We start from the raw sequence: 19,239 nt of genomic DNA on the forward strand, positions 1-19,239 counted from the left end.
GAGATGGAAAGAGAAGGGGAGGGAGGGGGAGAGAGAGAGAGAGAAAGAGAGAGAGATCCAATCATTGGTTCAGTCTCCCAGTTCCCCCAAAAAAATGGAGCTGTGCTAGGCTGAAGCCGGGAAATTGGAATCCAATATTGGTCTCCCATATGGGTAATAGGGACCCAAGTACTTGGGACCATCACCTGCTGGCTCCTAGGTAGGCATTAGTGCTGAAATTGGAAGCAGAGCAGGAATTCAAACCCAGGTACTTGATTTTTTTTTTTTTTTTTTTTTTTTTGACAGGCAGAGTAGACAGTGAGAGAGAGAGACAGAGAGAAAGGTCTTCCTTTGCCGTTGGTTCACCCTTCAATGGCCGCCGCGGCCGGCGCGCTGTGGCTGGCGCACCGTGCTGATCCGATGGCAGGAGCCAGGTGCTTCTCCTGGTCTCCCATGGGGTGCAGGGCCCAAGGACTTGGGCCATCCTCCACTGCACTCCCTGGCCACAGCAGAGAGCTGGCCTGGAAGAGGGGCAACCGGGACAGAATCCGGTGCCCGGACCGGGACTAGAACCTGGTGTGCCAGCACCGCAAGGCGGAGGATTAGCCTAGTGAGCCGCGGCGCTGGCCTCAAACCCAGGTACTTGATTATGGTTTACAGGGACCCCCAAGCAGCATTTTAACTGCTGCACCAGCCCCTGCCCCTGGATACTTCTTTAATATGATCAAATGTACTTCAAACCCAAAGTCAGCATTTTTCTTACTGACAAATACTAGAAAGAAGTTCATTGTCACCACAAATTTTCAAAATCAATGTCTAATTGTATAATACTAATTGGTAATGAGAGAAAGAATTTTGCCAATCTGAATTACACATGAATGGAGAAAGTAAAAAAATGCAAAACTGACAAAAATTAAGAATGTTTTGTGTTTTGGGGTGAATGTGCCTCTCTTCCTGTCATGCCTTCTCACTAGACTTTCAGGATCAAGAGGTTCCTAACCAAAAAAACAAAAATGAAATTGCCCCATTCCACTAAGACTGGTAATGAAAACAGTACAATGCCAAGGGGAGACATTAGAGAAGAACTGGGCTGGGTATATAAGGAACTACACTTGAGAAGGCACACATAGTTGTCCTCCATCAAGGTCACTGTCACCTTAGCCATATCAAGCTAAGGATGTCACTGTTGTCTGTACAGCTGGATGTGTTTGCCTGGGGCGGCGGCGGGGTGGGGGCAACTTTCTGTTTGTTTCTATGCACTGCACCAGTGGGTTGGTATGGCAATAAGTTTTTGAAGCATTAAAAAAAGAAGGCTTTGCAAGTTTTCAAAATGGAGAATATAAATCCAAATGGTATTTTAAGACACTTTTTTTTAAATTCCAAGGAAGGTTATTGTTACATTTCTGCAATATTAGGTGAGGTACACCTACCTCCTGCCTCTCCACATCTCACTAAAAGAGACAATGATTAAGGGTAACAGTGATATTAAAATAAAAAATACAAAAGCCTACAGTTTTGGAGACAAACATGACTATAATCCATGGGCAGAAAAGTTGTGAATGATTTTGGTTTAGTCTTGTAAATAGTTGCCTTCTCCAATCACAACACATTCCAGAACTCAGAGTGGGGCATCTGGTTAGAGACATTCCAGTCCACTGAGGTCATTAGGCTCTGCCAGACCAAGTGCTGCAACTAGGGCCTGGGCTGAGGAGCTGAGCTGCCCGAGGCCCCAAGCCCTCAGCAGCCCCGGACATCCCCTGTCTGTTCAGTAATACGGAAATCACCATGTCTCATCTCTCCTGAGCGACTAGTAAACAGATGAGCCTGTTAGAGGAACAGCTCTCACTGACAAGGCTGACCTCAGCTCTTGTTTCAAACAAGGCCGCAGGGCTGCTACCTCCAGCAGAGCCACTGGAGTAGCTCCCAAGTCGGTGGAGGCACAGCTCGCATGTCCTGCGGGCTTTGGATTCTAGCAAACGCAGGGGTCACGGAACACTGGTTAGGGCAAGGACCGCTCCCCGCACTCCACAGAAAATGTGTCTGCTGAGCCCTGCCCAGCGCATTCTCTCTCCTTTGACTTCAGCCATCTGCACTCCTCCTAGGTCACATCCTTCCAGTTTGTGAAGAGTCACTGGAAGCAGTCCAGAAACAGCAACAGCATTTTTTCCAGCCAAAAAAAAAAAAAAAAAAAAAAAAAGCGCACCCTAAACGACACTCGTGAGCAGCCACAGGGAAAGTCTCATGCTGCTCCTAACTAAAAACGTGTGATGCAAAGGCCACACAGAGGCAGGCTTGCCTCTCTTTCTCTACCTCCACAGCTGCCCACAAGGTGCCCATTCACCCGTCTTCGCTGAAAACAACTCACGAGTGAGATCACAAAGGGACATCAGGGCCAGGGATGGTGCAGCCACAGGACAGGGCCTCAGCAGAAACGTTCTGCGGCCAGCTAAGGGGAGACCTTTTTGTTTCTTTTAAATGCAAGAAAAAGCCCCCAAAACAATAGGTAGACACCCCAATGGGAGTCACATCTCACACTGCTTTCTTGTTCTGTGTGTACAGTAATATAAGCCACTGGTGGACTCTCTCTCTCTCTCTCTCTTTTTTTTTAAAGATTCTTTATTTGTCTATTTGTCTACTCGAAAGTCAGAGTTACAGAGAGACAGAGAGAGAAAGAGAGAGAGAGCTTCCATCCGCTGGTTCACTCCCCAGATGGCTACAATGGCTGGAGCTGTGCGAATCAAAGCCAGGAGCCAGGAGCTTCTACCAGGTCTCCCATGTGGGTAAAGGGTCCCAAGGACTTGGGCCATCCTCTACTGATTTCCCAGGCCATAGCAGAGAGCTGGATCAGAAGTTGAGCAGCCGGGACTTGAACCGGCGCCCATATGGGATGCTGGCACTGCAGGCGGTGGCTTTACCTGCTGTGCCACAGCACCAAAGCCATTGGTCTTGACGGGAATGAGACTTCAAGGAAAGCTGAGAATAGTGACAGCTATGCAAAGGCATCGGTGTAGTGGCAGCTGGGGGGAAACTCGGACCTCTCCAGGGTTCGGAGCTTTCTGAAAGGCAGCTGTGGTGACAGCAAAGCTGCTGTCATCTCACAGGCTTTCAGAGGCCCCAGAGGCAGGGAGTGAGGCTCCTTGTTTCCAAAAGGAGTGTCAGAAGAAGAATTTCACATAAGAGGACTCCCACAAGGCCACTGGTCTCTGCCATTGGGTGGGGGCGGGGAGAGGTTAAGGAGTAAAAAGCATCCCTGTGTGCTCCCAGCCACAGCGGCATCTCCATGCCATGTCGCTGGGCAGTGTGACAGGGCGGAATCACTGAGCACACTGGTGGGACATGAAGGCAGGTCTGCTCATACCTGCAAAGCTCCCAACCTGCCCTGGGCAGCAGGAGGGGGTCCCTCAGTTTAATCGAAAATACTGGGACCTGGGGCTCCGAGAACTCTGGCACGGGAGGTTTTTTTTTTTATTTTTTATTTTTTATTTGACAGGTAGAGATACAGACAGTGAGAGAGAGACAGAGAGAAAGGTCTTCCTTCCATTGGTTCACTCCCGAAATGGTCACTAGGGCTGGCGTGCTGCGCTGATCTGAAGCCAGGAGCCAGGTGCCTCCTCCTGGTCTCCCATGGGGTGCAGGGCCTAAGGACTTGGGCCATCCTCCACTGCACTCCCGGGCCACAGCAGAGAGCTGGCCTGGAAGAGGGGCAACCGGGACAGAATCCGGCATCCATATGGGATGCTGGTGCTGCAGGTGGAGGATTAACCAAGTGAACCATGGCACCAGCCCCTGGTACGAGAGTTTTAAAAGGCAGTTTTAAAAGACAGTGTTCCCTTCGGGAGGTGGCAGTCAGACCCAGTGACCAGGCTGCCTGGGCACTCTGAGGTTAGCAGCACCAGCAAGCATCTCTACAGCTACTGTAAGGCAATGCTTCCAGGTTAGTTTGTCCCGGTGAAGACTTGCAAGTTACAGCTGCCTTTTTTTTTTTTTTTTTTTTTTTTTGTCATTAAAGAGTGTGCTTGTATGTGCATGATACACACAATCCTTGATTAAATTGTGTCAGAAAAGGAATAAAGTTTTAGTAAAAAGAAACTTGTGTTATTAAGTATCACACATTAATACCAAAGTAATTGCCGGTGTTTTCGGTAGTTTCACAGTCCCCAGGATTCAGTAGCTAACATCCCCTGGTTCAGGGTGCTCTTGCCTCGAGTGTCCTGGTGCGGCCGGTCTGGCAGCATTCACAAGCCAGGTTTTCGATGGCATGGATCTCAGACAGCCACTGAAAGACAGAATACACGCCAAAGAGATCTGGTGTTCTGGGTGTCTATGGCCGCAGTGAAGTGGTGTCACAGGGGCTTTCCGTGATCCCATCTCTTTCTGTCAAAATCCTGGGCCCCGGGCTGGTGGCCCTTGAAACCTGGGAAGTGCTTCTTGATGCCTTCAGTCTTCACCTTCTCCACCAGGAGGTCTGTCTTGTTGAGGAAGACAATTGTGGAGGGGTGGAAGAAGATCTTGTTGACTGTGGTCTCAAAGATTTCACAGGCTAGTGACTCCACCAGCCAGTTGGTGGGCTTGTCCTCCATGAGGGCCTGGTTGTACTCGCTGCAGGAGATGAAGAGGATGGACATGATCCCATCAAAGCAAAGGCCCGGAACCACCTGTAGCACTGAGACCACTGGCCAGCCACGTCTACCATCTTGAAGGGAATTTTTTTTTTGAAAGGCAGAGTGGACAGTGAGAGAGAGACAGAGAGAAAGGTCTTCCTTCTGCCGTTGGTTCACCCTCCAATGGCCGCCGCGGCTGCCACGCTGCAGCTGGCACACTGCGCTGATCCGATGGCAGGAGCCAGGTACTTTTCCTGGTCTCCCATGGGGTACAGGGCCCAAGGACTTGGGCCATCCTCCACTGCACTCCCTGGCCACAGCAGAGAACTGGCCTGGAAGAGGGGCAACCTGGACAGAATCCGGCGCCCCGACAGGGACTAGAACCCGGTGTGCCGGCGCCGCAAGGCGGAGGATTAGCCTAGTGAGCCACGGCGCCGGCCTTGAAGGGAGTTTTTTAAAATAATGAAGTCATGCTCCATGATCCTTTTGGTGGCCTTCCTCCCCAACAGGATGTCTTACTAACTGGGGAGGTAATTCAGCTGGCCAATCTGGTCCAGGTTGATGGGAAGTACTTCACTGATTCACCCAGCTGAAACTTGCTTCCTTGGCGGATAGCTTCCTGGATGCCAGAGCCCCTGCGGAGCGCGCCCAGGGCAGGCACGGTGGCAGACTCCACAGGCAGTCCTGCTTTGTGTGTCTCAAAGGCCATCAAGAACATGCCATGCTTTTCATTTTGAGAATACTGCCAAAGAATACCAAGCTTGTTTCATGCATCAACAGAAGCCTTTGTGTCAAAGATGGCATCAGGGAACTCAAGCAGTGGCTTCTGGTCGAACTCACGGTCATGGAGGATGTACCTCTGCTTCAGGAACATGGACTGTCACTCTCACCCGCTCCTGGCAGCAGGATCTTGGCAAGGTGCCACATGGCGGTGCAGCTGGCTGGCCAGCACCACCTCGATGTTGTGGCTGTGCTGCCTGCCCTGCACTTGCTGGCCCCAGCTCTGGCCCCTGCTGGCAGCAAGTTGTAGTTGAGGATCTGCACCAACCTGGACATGGACTCTGAGGCCATGGCTGGGCCCCGAGGCCCATGGACTCTTTGCTGACTAGGGTGAGCTGGGCTAGGCTCCAAGTCCACCGCTGTTGCCATCACCCTAAAAACTCTTGAAGATGAAATTTTGCTGTACAAAAATAACATGGCAAACCTGTGGCATTGTGGGCTAAGCCACCACTTAAAATGCCTGATTCCTGTAGCTAGTGCCAGATCAAGTCTTGGCTACTCTGCTTCCAATCCAGCTCCCTGCTAATGCACCTGAGAAGCAACAGATGATGGCTAGAGTACTTGAGTTCTTTTCAACCACATGGGCGAACTAGATGGTGTTCCTGGCACCTGGCTTTAGCCTGTCTGCAGGCTGGCTGTTATAGCCATTTAAGATGTGAACCAGCAGATGGAATATTTTTCATTTTCTCTATCACTCAGCCTTTCAAATAAAAAAAAAACCTTAAACAAAACAAAACAAACATGTGGCCATGGAAAGGCACTCCTAGCTGTTACTAAGGGCAAGTAAAATGACCATGGATAGCTTTGTGGATAGCTTTAATTTTTTTTTTTTTACTTATCTACTTAATTTATTTGAAAGGCAGAGAGAGACAGGGAGACAGACAGACAGAAAGACACACACACACACACACACACACACACACAGAAGGAGAGAGAAGGGCAGAGAAAGAGAGAGTGCTTCCATCTGCTGGGTCACTCCCCAGATGTCTTCAACAGCTGGGATTGGATCAGGCCAAAGCCAGGAGGTGGAAACTCAATTCAAGACTCCCACGTGAAGGGCAGGAACCCAGCCACTTTAGCCATCACCTGCTGCTTCTCGGGTACTCATTACCAGATAGCTGGAATCAGGAGCAAACTGGGATTCAAACCCAGGCACTCTGATATGGATTGCAGAGTCCCAAGCGATAGCTCAACTGCTGTGCCTATCTCCATGTCACCGTTATAGTTAAAGTTTTGGGGGTGCTAACCAATTCATATACAAGAGACAGAAATTTGATGCTTAACTGTTGAAATCTTTACTTAGTAAATACTAAGTAGATCTTCTGTATATAAAGATAATTGAAAATGAATCTTAATGAAGAATGGGATGGGAGAGGGAGTGGGAGATGGGATGGTTGCTGGTGGGAGGGAGGTTATGGGGGGAAAGGCCGCTATAATCCAAAAGTAGTACTTTGGATATTTATATTTATTAAATAAAAGTTAAAAAAAGAAATTTGATGCTTAAAAGTTGGGAAATTGGGGCCAGTCCTGTGGTGCAGCAGGTTGTGGTCGCCTGCAGCACCAGTATCTCATATGGGTGATGGTTCGAGTCCTGGCTGCTCCATTTCTGATCTAGCTCTCTGCTAATGTGCCTGAGAAAGCAGCAGAAGATGGCCCAAGTCCTTGGGCCCCTGCACCATGTGGGAGACCCAGAAGAAGCTCCTGGCTCCTAGCTTCAGATCGGTCCAATTCCCAGCCATTGTGCCTGTTTGGGGAGTGAACCAGCATATGGAAGTGCTCTCTCCTTCTCTCTGTAACACTACCTTTCAAAAAGTTGGAAAATCTAGATGCAAAAATTATTTATAGGTGAGATAGCATACCTCAAAAACTCAAGAAAATCGGTGTAAAAACTTTCACATGCTTGAATTCAGTAAAATGGCTACATGCATAATGGAAACGTTTAAACAAATAACCAGTTCAAAAATATCATAGAAGAAAAGATTTCATTTGTAATATTAACACCAAAAAAATAAAAAAAAAAACAAAGGGATATGCAAGGGCTAGATGAAGATTTTAAAATTCTCACACAAAGCATCAAGGAAAAGACAGGTACACCACAGTCTTGAATAGGAAGACCATATTAGTTAAGATGAGTTAGATTTTACTGTTTTAACAAATAACTCCCAAAATCCTAAAAGCTTACTTGGCAATCACACAATGAATCCTATGCCATCCTGCAGGGAGGGAGCTTTGCTGTATTCTCTCAGGACAAAGCCTAAGCAGAATAGCCATTTCCTTGTACATCGAAGGTTATCATACCAGAAGAAGGGTCTTGTTCTAGAGGGTCTTTAACCAGCAATGAAAAGCTCAGCCCATAAGTGACACATTAATTCTGCTCACATCTCAATGACACATGTGGGGAAACAGCAATAATAACTACTGCAAAGACTCAGCATCATAAAAATAAAACTACAAGCATGGGTGCTTGGCCTAGTGGTTAAGAAACCACGTGGACACCCACTTCCCATTCTGGAGTGCCTGGGTTTGAGTCTTGACTCTGCTCCCAAGTCTAGTTTCCCAGAAGTGTGCACCCTAAGAGGCAGCAAGTGATGGGTCGAGTCATTGGGCCCCTGCCACCTACGTGGATTGAGTTCTGTGCTATTGACTTCAGCCTGGCCCAGTCTAGGCTATTGTGGGCACGTTGGGGAGTGAACCAGCAGATGGGAGATCTCTTCACCTCTCCAATTAAAGTATGTATTCTTTTAAAGAAACTACAATAAATAATATAGTATGGAAGTCACTCATCAATAGAGCAATAGAAAATAATAAAAATCCCAAATGTGGTTCCAAATTGTATGAAAGTTTATGATAAAGGTGCATTCAAATCAGTAGAGAGAAAATTGGATTATTTTATAAAGGGTGATGGTGCAACGAAGTAACCTTGTAGGAAAAAAAAGTAAGGTCAGTATCTTAAGGTAGGAAGTTTAGAATCAGACTTAACCAGAAGATAAACCAAAAAACCTAATAACCAACCTAAAAAGGGTCAAAAGAAACCAGAAAAATTTAAATATATCTTAGATTGGAGAGAGAGCCTTTCTTGAGAAAGCACCAAGCAATATTAAGAATATTGATAAATCTTAAAGCTTATGATCCACCAGACATATCTTATCATCTCTGCTAGAGATATAAATGAAGTGGGTCATGTTATATGCCATTTCTTGTTCCCTAAAGACATGTTTCCTTTTGCTGTCTTAAACAGGGTTCCCTTCCACAGACCTTCTATAAAAGTTTTTTTTTTTTTTGGAACCTGAAAATAAAACCTCTATAAAAGGATTTTTCGATCTGACAAATATGAATATACTTCTATGGCAATGAGGGAGGATATTTGATATCAGAACTGTATCAGAAAATTGTGCATATGACACTAGACAACTAGGGAATTATCTACCTGGCACACTGGATCAGCCTGTAGGCTATGTACTTGTGGAACAGGAATCCCAGCCGAATGGTGTCCGCATGAAGGGTCTCAATTATGAGGTTCCTAGCTGTTACGTGTAGCTGTGAAGGAGCTGCGGAAGTTTTTATGGCCTGATTTAACAGTATCAGGTTCTTTCTCTGAGCGTCCACATCAACAAAATACGTCATCTTTTCAGGTTCTTGAGGAGAGGAGGGGGGCACCATCATTTTGGTCTCCTTGATACCTAAAGCTGAAGTCTTGATCCAAGGCTTGTCTATAGAGGGCAGTCGTGTTCTCAAGCGCCTCTGCAGAGCTGGTAACTGCGATGGTTTCAGCAGTCGCGCAGTGAGAGGAGGTAGCGTTGTCCTAGGTTTCTGCGGAATAAGAGCCTCCTCCTCAATGTAAGAGGTGTGTGACACCGGTGCCCTGTCACTGGTGATATAGGACTGAAATGTTTCTTCAGCAGTGACAGAGACCTCGGAAATGTGGATCTTCTTCGCAGTGAAAGGAGCTTGAATTGCCTTGAAATCTGGAACACTGTGTTGGACCAATGATGATTGCGATTGCAGAAAGGAAACAGATGTCGATCTTTTCTTTCTATCAAACGAGGACTCAGCTTTCTGGGGCTTTCCAGCAACGGAGGGGGTCCATAATGTGGGGAGATGCCCAGAAAGGGGAGGGATCTGTGGTGGGGAGGCTTGCCCAGGGAAAGCCGACGGTGCCAGGGACTGTCCGAGGGCAGCAGTGGCCTGCAGAGAGGGAGACTTTACAGCAGAGACAGAAGGTAGGAAAGCCTGAGGCTTCCCGGAAAAGGCTAAGGGTCCAGATTCCAAGAGTTCTTCATGGGTGGAAGGGGCCCCAGGAGCCAAGGACTGCCAAGAAGGGAGAGGAGCCCAGTGACTGGGAATCTTTCCAGAAAAGGGTGGGAGTTCTGATTTAAGAGACCGCCTGGGAGCCAGAGGGGCCAGAGGGTGCTTAGACAGAAATAACTGCCTACAGCTAAGAGCCTCCAGCTCAAGGGGTTGCCCTGGAGTGGGAGGGGCCCCAGGTATAAGAGAGACTCCTGAGGACTGTCCCTGAGTAAAAGTGAGAGGGACCTCTGTTGCCCGAGCCAGCTCAGGAGTGAGGGTGGCTCCAATTGCTTGGGCAAGCTCAGCCTGTTCTTGAGTGCCAGGGACCCCAAATATCTGAGTCGGTTTCACAGTTAGTGGGATTTGCCTTGCCTGGATCTGTAAAGTGCCAGCTGTCTTCAGTGTCTGGGCATACTGAGGGGCACCAGGGACTCTCAGTTTCAAGGCTGGTTCCAGAGTGAGAGGAGCCTGCAATGCCTTGGCCTGATCATGTGTGGGTGCCATATCCAAACCCTGGTACATCTCATGGATAAAGGGGGTCCCCTGAGTCTGGGCATGCTGAGGGGTAAGCGTGGGCCCCAGGGCCTCGGCCTGTTGAGACATTAGTGTGTTCCTTAGGACTTGGGCCTGCTCAGGGGTCAGAATTGTTTCCAGGGCCTGTGCCTGCTTAGGCGTCAGTGTATGTTTCAGGCCCTCAGCCCCAGCTGTCCCCAAGGCTTGAGCCTGCTGAGGAGTGAGAGTGGGCTCCAGGACCTTAGCCTGCAGAGGGGTTACAGTGGTCCCCAGGGCTTCAGCCTGCTGAAGGGTCAGAGTTGTTCCAAGGACCTGGATCTGCTGAGGGGTCTGAGGGGTCCCCTGGGCCTGGGGTTGCTGAAGCATCAGGGTGGTCATCAGAGCCTGGGACTGCTGAGGGCTGAATAGGGTCCCAAGGGCCTGGGCCTGTTGAGTGATGAGAGTGGTTCCCAGAGCCTGGACCTGTGCAGGGCTCAGAGAGGTCACTGGGGTCTGAGACTGTTGAGGAGTTAGAGTGGTTGTCAGGGCCTGGGACTGTTGAGGAGTTAGAGTGGTTGTCAGGGCCTGGGACTGTTGAGGAGTTGGGGTGGTTGTCAGGGCCTGGGACTGTTGAGGAGTTGGGGTGGTCCCCAGGGCCTCAGCCCATGGTGGAGACAGAATAGATCCCAGCGCCTGGACCTGTGCAGGGGTCAGAGTGGTCACTGGGGCCTGGGCCTGCAGAGGGGTCAGAGTGGGCCCCTGGCCCTGGACCTCCTGAGGAGCTAGAGTGGTTGTCAGGGCCTGGGCCTGCTGAGTGGTGAGAGTGGTTCCCAGCACCTGGAACTGTGCAGGGGTCAGAGTGATCACTGGGGCTTGGGCCTGCTGAGGGATCAGTGTGGTTGTCAGAGCCTGGGACTGTTGAGGAGTCAGAGTGGTTGTCAGGGCCTGGGACTGTTGAGGAGTCAGAGTGGTTGTCAGGGCCTGGGACTGTTGAGGAGTTGGGGTGGTCCCCAGGGCCTCAGCCCATGGTGGAGACAGAATGGTTCCCAGTGCCTGGACCTGTGCAGGGGTCAGTGTGGTCCCCAGGGCCTGGATCTGCTGAGGAATCACAGTGGTTGTCAGGTCCTGGACCTGCTGAGGGGTCAGAGTGGGCCCCAGGGCCTCAGCCTGTTGTGGAGTCAGAATGGATCCCAGTGCCTGGACCTGTGCAGGGGTCAGCGTGGTCACTGGGGCCTGGGCCTGCAGAGGGGTCAGAATAGTCCCCAGGGCCTCAGCCTGTAGTGGGGACAGAATGGTCCCCAGGGCCTGGACCTGTGCAGGGGTCAGAGTGGTCACTGGGGCCTGGGCCTGCAGAGGGGTCAGAGTGGGCCCCTGGCCCTGGACCTCCTGAGGAGCTAGAGTGGTTGTCAGGGCCTGGGCCTGCTGAGTGGTGAGAGTGGTTCCTAGCACCTGGAACTGTGCAGGGGTCAGAGTGATCACTGGGGCTTGGGCCTGCTGAGGGATCAGTGTGGTTGTCAGGGCCTGGGACAGTTGAGGAGTTGGGGTGGTTGTCAGGGCCTGGGACTGTTGAGGAGTTGGGGTGGTCCCCAGGGCCTCAGCCCATGGTGGAGACAGAATGGTTCCCAGTGCCTGGACTTGTGCAGGGGTCAGTGTGGTCCCCAGGGCCTGGACCTGTGCAGGGGTCAGAGTGGTCACTGGGGCCTGGGCCTGCAGAGGGGTCAGAATAGTCCCCAGGGCCTCAGCCTGTAGTGGGGACAGAATGGTCCCCAGGGCCTGGACCTGTGCAGGGGTCAGAGTGGTCATTAGGGCTTGGACCTGCTGAGGGGTCAAAGTGGGCCCCAGGGCCTCAGCCTGTGGCAGGGACGGAATGGTTCCCAGCACCTGGACCTGTTCAGGGGTCAAGGTGGCCCCCAGTTCTTGGGCTTCCTGAGGAGCTAGAGTGGTCCCAAGGGCCTGAACCTGCTGAGGGGTTAAAATGGGCCCCAGGGCCACAGCCCGTGGTGAGGACAGAATGTTTCTCAGTGCCTGGACCTGTGCAGGGGTCAGAGTGGTCCCCAGGGCCTGGATCTGCTGGGGAATCAGAGGGGTTGTCAGGTCCTGGACCTGTTGAGGAGCTAGAATGGTCATCAGGTCCTGGGCCTGCTGAGGAGTGAGAGTTTGGTATGTTGGGAGGGGCTCTGGATAAATAGGAAGGGCTGCATATGGTGAGGACTGGGTGGAGGCGGGAGAGCCACTTGTCCCCCGAAGCAGCTCTAAGATTCTGTAGAAGTTGTCTCCGTGGTGTAACTGGGATTCATCTAACATTGCGGGAGTCTGGGCCTCCATTCGAAAGCGCTCTTCAGATTCTTTCCCCTTCAACTTCTGATCCTTTGCTTCATTCTCCCTCTGCCTTTCCAGGCTCTCTACCCTTCCACTTGGCTTCTGCTTCTCTCTCTTTCCTCTCATTTTCGGCTCCGGGTGTCTCGCTGCCTTTGGAGCCTGGCTCATCGCCTCTTCATTCTCCCTCTCCAAGAGCGCGCCTCCCTCTTTCGTGGTTTGCTTGCCTGCCTCCTCCTGCTGCTTGGCCCTCCGTTCCTTCTCCTTTCCCGTTTCCCTGTGCTGCTCCTCTTGCTCAGTCTGCTTCAGGAGCCTCTGTTTCTGCTGTTCCGCCCACAGCTCTTCCTCCGGCCCCTGCTTCTCCTTCTCCTGCCCTTGGCTTTCCTCCTCCTTCTGGAACAATTCCTTTTTCTTCCTCAAGGTCTTATGGATTTTTTTATAATCCTTCTTATGGAGAGTTGCTTCTTCGTATATTTCTTCTTGATCCTCTTCTAAATATTCTTCCTGCTTTTGTTTTTCCTTCTTCAGGTCTTTCGCTACTGTGGGGAGAGCTGTAGCATCTCTTGCAGTCTCCATTTCAGTTAAAACCACTTGTATTAAATGTTTAATTGTGGGATCTACACTCTCATTGGAGAGGAAGGTGCTAATTTCGGACTCTGCAGTAGTAATTGATGACTTCGGATAATGCGATGCCAGTTTAAACGAAGCTTCCTTTTTTTCTTTCATAGGTTTCTCTTCAACCTGTTCTTCCTTCTTTGAAACCTGATATTTCCTCAGGATGTTAGTAACAATTTCAGTTACATTTTTGAAATATTCCTCTATCTTTTCTTTTATGATCCCTAATTGTTCAATTTCTGCTGTTTGTAATAGCTCCTCCTCCTCCTCCCCCTCCTCTTTCAGCATGGTGCTTCTATCAGAGGGCTTTTGTATGTTATTAATTTTCTCTTTTAAGAAATTCATTATGGCTTTCTGAAACGCTTCTACATTACTCCGTTCACTTTTGCTCTCTGAAGCTCCTAGATCTTGGATAGTTTCTGGAGTCACTTTAGCTGTCCTTGAGTGCGATTTATCAAGTTTGGACTTGGTTAGCATTTCTTTTCCTTTAGTTTTTCCTTCTTTGCTTATGGTAGTGCTTGAAGAGGTTTGCTGTGTCTTTCCTTCGATCTCAGCTTTAAGCGGCATAGATGTGTGTTTCACTTGGGTCATACTGAGTGACTCTGATAAGCTGTCACTTTCACTTTTCCCCTGTTTGTCTATTGACTCAGTATCCTCTAGCAAAACTGAACTCTTGTCTACTAAAGATCTGGTTTTGAGTTTTCTGGGTTTCTCTTGCATACCGCTTGTTCTACTTTTGCCATCCCGGCTCTTTGTCTCAGTGGGAAGGAAGTGTTGACTTTTTGATTCAGTGACTGACTTTGATTTGATTTCAGAAGATAGTTTTATTTCTTTTCTCTTCTTTTCTGGCACTTGTAGCATGGAGTACTGATTAGGTTTGGCCTCTAATCCTATATCCTCACCGACATCCTCCCTCAGCTTTGACCTAGAGGTCTCCTCTACCTGAGGGCCTTTTGTATACTTTCTTTGCTGTGGTTGATACTGACCAGCCCCATCTTTCTGAGAGACATCATCTTTCTTCAGTGGCATTTTATCTTCAGTAATTTCTTCAGAAACCCTGGAAGCTCTTTTCTGGTTTTCAGGTACAGGGTGCTGTGCAGTCACATCTGGAGTCATGTCGTCTGGGGCTGTGTGTGAAAGCTTGGAGAACCACTTTTTCCCAGGGGCTTTCTTATCTTTTATTTTGAACTCACCAGCAATGTTTTCAAATTCTTTGTATAAAATATTATCCATACTGTCCTCCATGTTATCATCTTTGATAATGGCTGTGGATACAGGTAGTGGTGTATGTTCTTGGCGGTCTGTAATACCTTTGAATTGAATGAGTTGTTCATAGTTTTCTTCTGCCTCTTGCAATTTTTGTTGAAGTATCTCATTTTGTTGACTAAGGTCTTGAATCATCTTTAGGGACAGCTCTTTTTCTGTTACATATGTCTCTGTAAATATACTACCACTTCGGATGTTAATAATTTTTAATTCATCATTTACGACAGTCAAGGCTTTTAAAAGATTTAGTATTGTGGATGATATGTATTTAATAGCAGTGTTTTCTAATTTGTTGAATATTCCAGTGCCTATGAGTTCCTGCAGCATATTTTGAATTTCTGAAACTTTTGTATTTATTGCAAATTGGTCGGCAATCATCTGATCTGGTCTTAAAGCATGGGTTGTTGCAGGTCGTTTTATAGCTCTTTCTTTCCAATTTTTCCATAGAGCACCTCTTGATACTGGAAGAAAAAAAACACAAAACAGTGAGATTGCATTTATCCTTCTGTGCTATACTCTGTGCTTAAAGAATTTAGACTGACAGATAACTATTCGTTGAAGATTGATCAGAAAACATTTTTCTGTTTTTAAAAGAATGACTGCTTTTCTACAATCATCTAGAACTTCTACTTCTAGAGTTAAGGATATGAACACAGCCATGACCTTAACTCTCATTCACAACTTCAGGATGACATATAATGTAAGCCCAAACTTCCCTTGACTTTTGGTATGCTTGATGCTTTCATTTTTCTCTCTTGTGTTCTTGTTCCTCTTTTCTACCTTTTGTTTATTGAAAGATTCATAAAGAAACAGATAAAAGACAGACATTTAATGGAATTTACAGAATGGCTGAATGAGAAACAGAGCAACATTTCCCCCAAAGAGCAATGACTCGAATATTTGAGTCCTGCCACTTGTGAGGGAGACCTGGATTGTCAGATGTGTGTCCAAAGAAAAAAGTCCCAGAAAGGCCCAACTAGAATTGATATACCTTGGATTCAAATACACAGATTGTAAGTAAAATGACAGAAAATGATACACTTTGAAGACAGTAACAACATGGGAGCTGAGAAGACTATACTAGTATATGACAAAATAGACTTTAATATAAAAATAATAGTTCTAGAGGGATTCCAAGATGGGAGAGTAGGGAAAGGGCAAACTGCTCTATGCTAGAGGGAATCAGTAAGAAAAAAAGTGGAGAAAGTACATTCTCAAGGGGAGAGTTAGAGAAAAACTGCAGTCAAAATTCTATGGAAGGAAGAGGGATGCCATGGATCTGTGTGGAAGGTATGGGCATGCAGCAAAGAGCACGCAAACAACACATGGCCCCAGCAGCCCTGAGCTGGAGAGAGTGCCTGTATTGGAGAACAAAGTGAGCTCAGACTGCAGGAGCCCATGCCACAGGTGATATAGCTGGTGGGAAAGTCTGGCGGGCTATACTGTATTTGAGTCCAGCCTGGAGCTTTGAGGGGGGCAGGGTACTTGCTAACCTAGTGTAAAAAGGGGGCATGTTTATCTCTCTTCCTACCCCCAATAATGGCACCCGGCTACTGACAGAGAGAGGGCAGGCGCCATTTTGGACATAGGTAGCAGCTGTGGCATCTCTTGTGTGCACGCCCAGCAACTGCAGAGGGCAAGACGCCATCTTGACAGCAATAGCAGTGGCAGCAGCTGTGTGCACGCACCTGGCAATGGGCAGAGAGAAGGAGCCATTCTGGCATCAGTACCGCAGAGGCTCTTGTGCACACCCTGCAAGCTCTGAGGAGAAGGCACCATTGTGAAACAAGTAGGGGCTGTGGCTGGCAGCTCCTGTGCCTGTGTGTGATCCAGGGATTTTATCAGAGGGAAAAATATGCAGTCCCATTGACTTTTTTTTTTCAGATGCATTTTTCTTTTTCTTTTTTTTATTTTTTATTTATTTTTTTTGACAGGCAGAGTGGACAGTGAGAGAGAGAGACAGAGAGAAAGGTCTTCCTTCTGCTGTTGGTTCACCCTCCAATGGCCACCGCGGCCGGTGTGCTGCGGCCGGCGCACCGCGCTGATCCGATGGCAGGAGCCAGGTACTTATCCTGGTCTCCCATGGGGTGCGGGGCCCAAGCACTTGGGCCATCCTCCACTGCACTCCCTGGCCACAGCAGAGAGCTGGCCTGGAAGAGGGGCAACCGGGACAGAATCTGGCGCCCCAACCAGGACTAGAACCTGGTGTGCCGGTGCCGCAAGGTGGAAGATTAGCCTAGTGAGCTGTGGTGCCGGCCCCAATTGACTTTGATTCTGGTTTGGAGGACTGACAGGGGGTTGGGTACCCATGTAGGATTGTGAGGAGCCCCCAGCCTCTCAACATGTCCTAGGCTCTGGGGCTCAAGCTGCCTAAGCTGAGGACCAACAAGCAGCTGTCTTTGGGAATGTTTCAGCCTCTCTGTGGATGAGATAGGCTAGTGGGGTGGAGTGGATCCTCTGTACCCCGTGCCTGTGGAAGTCCTGTGTGCTGAGACTGTGGGATCTTGGTGACTGCACTAGAGGTAGCAGATTGTTGCTGGGTCTCTGGGCGATCACTGTGTTTAGCTCCACATGCTCAGAGCTCTCTGATTGCCTGGGGTGGGACATTAAAATGTCTCACACTGAAGTCTTCACAGATCCTTTGTGTGGTTCATGTAGATGCATGGATGAGTATTGCACCAATACTAACATCTGGGCATCGAATAGGTTGGAAGAGAGGAGGTGAAGGTGTGATTACACCAAAAGAGGTGCTCCTAGCCTCCTTTCTGCTAACAAGAGATCTACCATGCCCAACTTGGGTGTCACCCTGGATACTTGCCCACCTTGGAGCGTGGGACAGAGCACCCTGGACACATCCAACACACACCTCTGAGTATTTACTGAAAGAGCACACAGTCCACTAAGCCACAGAGGCATAGTTCAAAGATAAAAGCCATCAGAGGAAAAAACAAGCAATTGTCATCCCAAATGTCTAAAAATAAATGAAAAAAAAAATCAAGAAACAAGAATAAGGAAGACAACATGACCACCTTCCCCCAAGGGGTCAATATTAGAATATGAAGATGAAGACATTGGTGGAATGCCTGATTCAGAATTCAAAAGATTAATCATAGGAGTACTTAGAATCAGAGAGGAGCAGAAAGGAGGAGGACAAATAACAAAATCTAAATAAAAACAATACAAAAGATCAGTGAAATGAAGAACTGATTTTTGAAAAAATAACAAAGTTGGTACACCATTGACCTGATTAAACAAAAAAAAAAAGAGGGAGAAGACTCAAATCAATAAAATCAGAGATGAAAAAGGAACTGTAACAGCAGATACCACAGAAATAAAAAGAATCATCATGAATTACTACAAAAAGCTGATTGCTAATAAATCAGGAAATCTAGAAGAAATGGGTAGCTTCCTGGACACATAAAATCTACCAAAATTAAGTCATGAAGACATAGAAAAAATAAACAAATCAGTAACCAAGATGGAGATTGAATCAGTAATAAAGTCCTTCTCAACAAAGGAAAGCCTTGGACCAGATGGCTTCAATGCTGAATTCTTTCTTTTTTTTGACAGATAGAGTTAGACAGTGAGAGAGAGACAGAGAGAAAGGTCCTCCTTCTGTTGGTTCACCCTCCAAATGGCCGCTATGGCCAGAGCTGTGCCGATATGAAGCCAGAAGCCAAGTGCTTCCTCCTGGTCTCCCATGCGGGCACAGGGACCCAAGAACTTGGGCCATCCTCCACTGCCTTTCTGGGCCACAGCAGAGAGCTGGACTGGAAGAGGAGCAACCAGGACTAGAACCCAGCGCCCATATGGGATGCCGGCACCACAGGTGGAGGATTAACCAAGTGAGCCAGGGCGCCGGCCCTTCACTGCTGAATTCTAACAGACTTTTAAAGAAGAACTAATTCCAATTCTTCTCAAGCTATTCAAAACTATTGAAAGGGAAGGAATTCTCCCAAACTCCTTCTAGGAAGTCAGCATCACCCTAATTCCTAAAACAGGTAAGCATGCAACAAAGAGAACAATAGACCAATTTCCCTGATGAACATAGATGCAAAAAGTCCTCAACCAAATAATTGTTAATCAAATCCAACAACACATGAAAAATATTATTAACTCAGACTAAGTGGGATTTATTGCTGGTATACAGGGATAATTCAACATTCACAATCAATAAATGTGATACTTCTCATTAACAAATTGAAAAACAAAAATCATATGATTTTTTTCAATAGATGCAGAAAAAGCATTTGATAAAATGCAGCAACCTTTCATAGTGAAAACCTTAAGTAAATTGGAACATTCCTCAACATAATCAAAAATTTATGACAAACTCACAGCAAGCTTCTTATTGAATGGGGAAAATTTGGAAGCAATCCCACTAAGTTGGAACTAGACAAGAATGCCCACTCTCACCATTGCTGTTCAATATGGTTCTAGAAGTTCTATCCAGTGCCATTAGGCAAGATAAAGAAATCAAAGGGATAAAAATTATAAAGGAGGAACTCAAACTATCCATATTTGAAAATGAGATGATTTTAAACAAAACAGCCTGAGACTGTCAGAAAAAAGACATATAGGCCAATAGAACAGAATAGAAACTCCCAAAATCAATCCATGCATCTACAACCAACTTAAATTTGATAAAGGAGCTAAAATCAATCCCTGGAGCAAGGACAGTCTTTTTAACAAATGGTGCTGGGAAAACTGGTTATCCACATGTAGAAGTATGAAACAAGACTGCTACCTTTCACCTTATACAAAAATCCGCTCAAAATGGATCAAAGACCTCCATCTATGACCTGATACCAATAAATTACTAGGCATAGGCAAATATTTCTTGGAAAACACCCCAGAAGCACAGGCAATCAAAGCCAAAATTGACAAATGGGGTTACATCAAG

The 19,239-nt window shown here is 47.6% G+C and overlaps 1 protein-coding gene and 1 pseudogene across 4 annotated transcripts in view; both read right to left on the reverse strand.

Annotated features, from left to right (window-relative positions):
• FAM186A (family with sequence similarity 186 member A) overlaps nt 1-19,239 on the reverse strand; it is a 72,205-nt gene that overhangs the window by 32,323 nt on the left and 20,643 nt on the right. For 3 of the 4 annotated variants that reach the window (XM_008256445.4, XM_008256444.4, XM_051846268.2), the window contains exon 4: nt 8,788-14,797. In XM_008256445.4, the coding sequence (XP_008254667.2) occupies nt 8,788-14,797 (6,010 nt within the window). The remainder of the gene's footprint in view (nt 1-8,787; nt 14,798-19,239) is intronic. The other variant, XM_070052221.1, reaches the window with a different exon arrangement.
• LOC103348301 (guanine nucleotide-binding protein subunit alpha-12-like) lies at nt 3,966-6,020 on the reverse strand (annotated as a pseudogene).

The sequence above is a fragment of the Oryctolagus cuniculus genome, chromosome 11 (genome assembly GCF_964237555.1).
Source record: "Oryctolagus cuniculus chromosome 11, mOryCun1.1, whole genome shotgun sequence".
Taxonomy (NCBI): Eukaryota; Metazoa; Chordata; class Mammalia; order Lagomorpha; family Leporidae; genus Oryctolagus; species Oryctolagus cuniculus.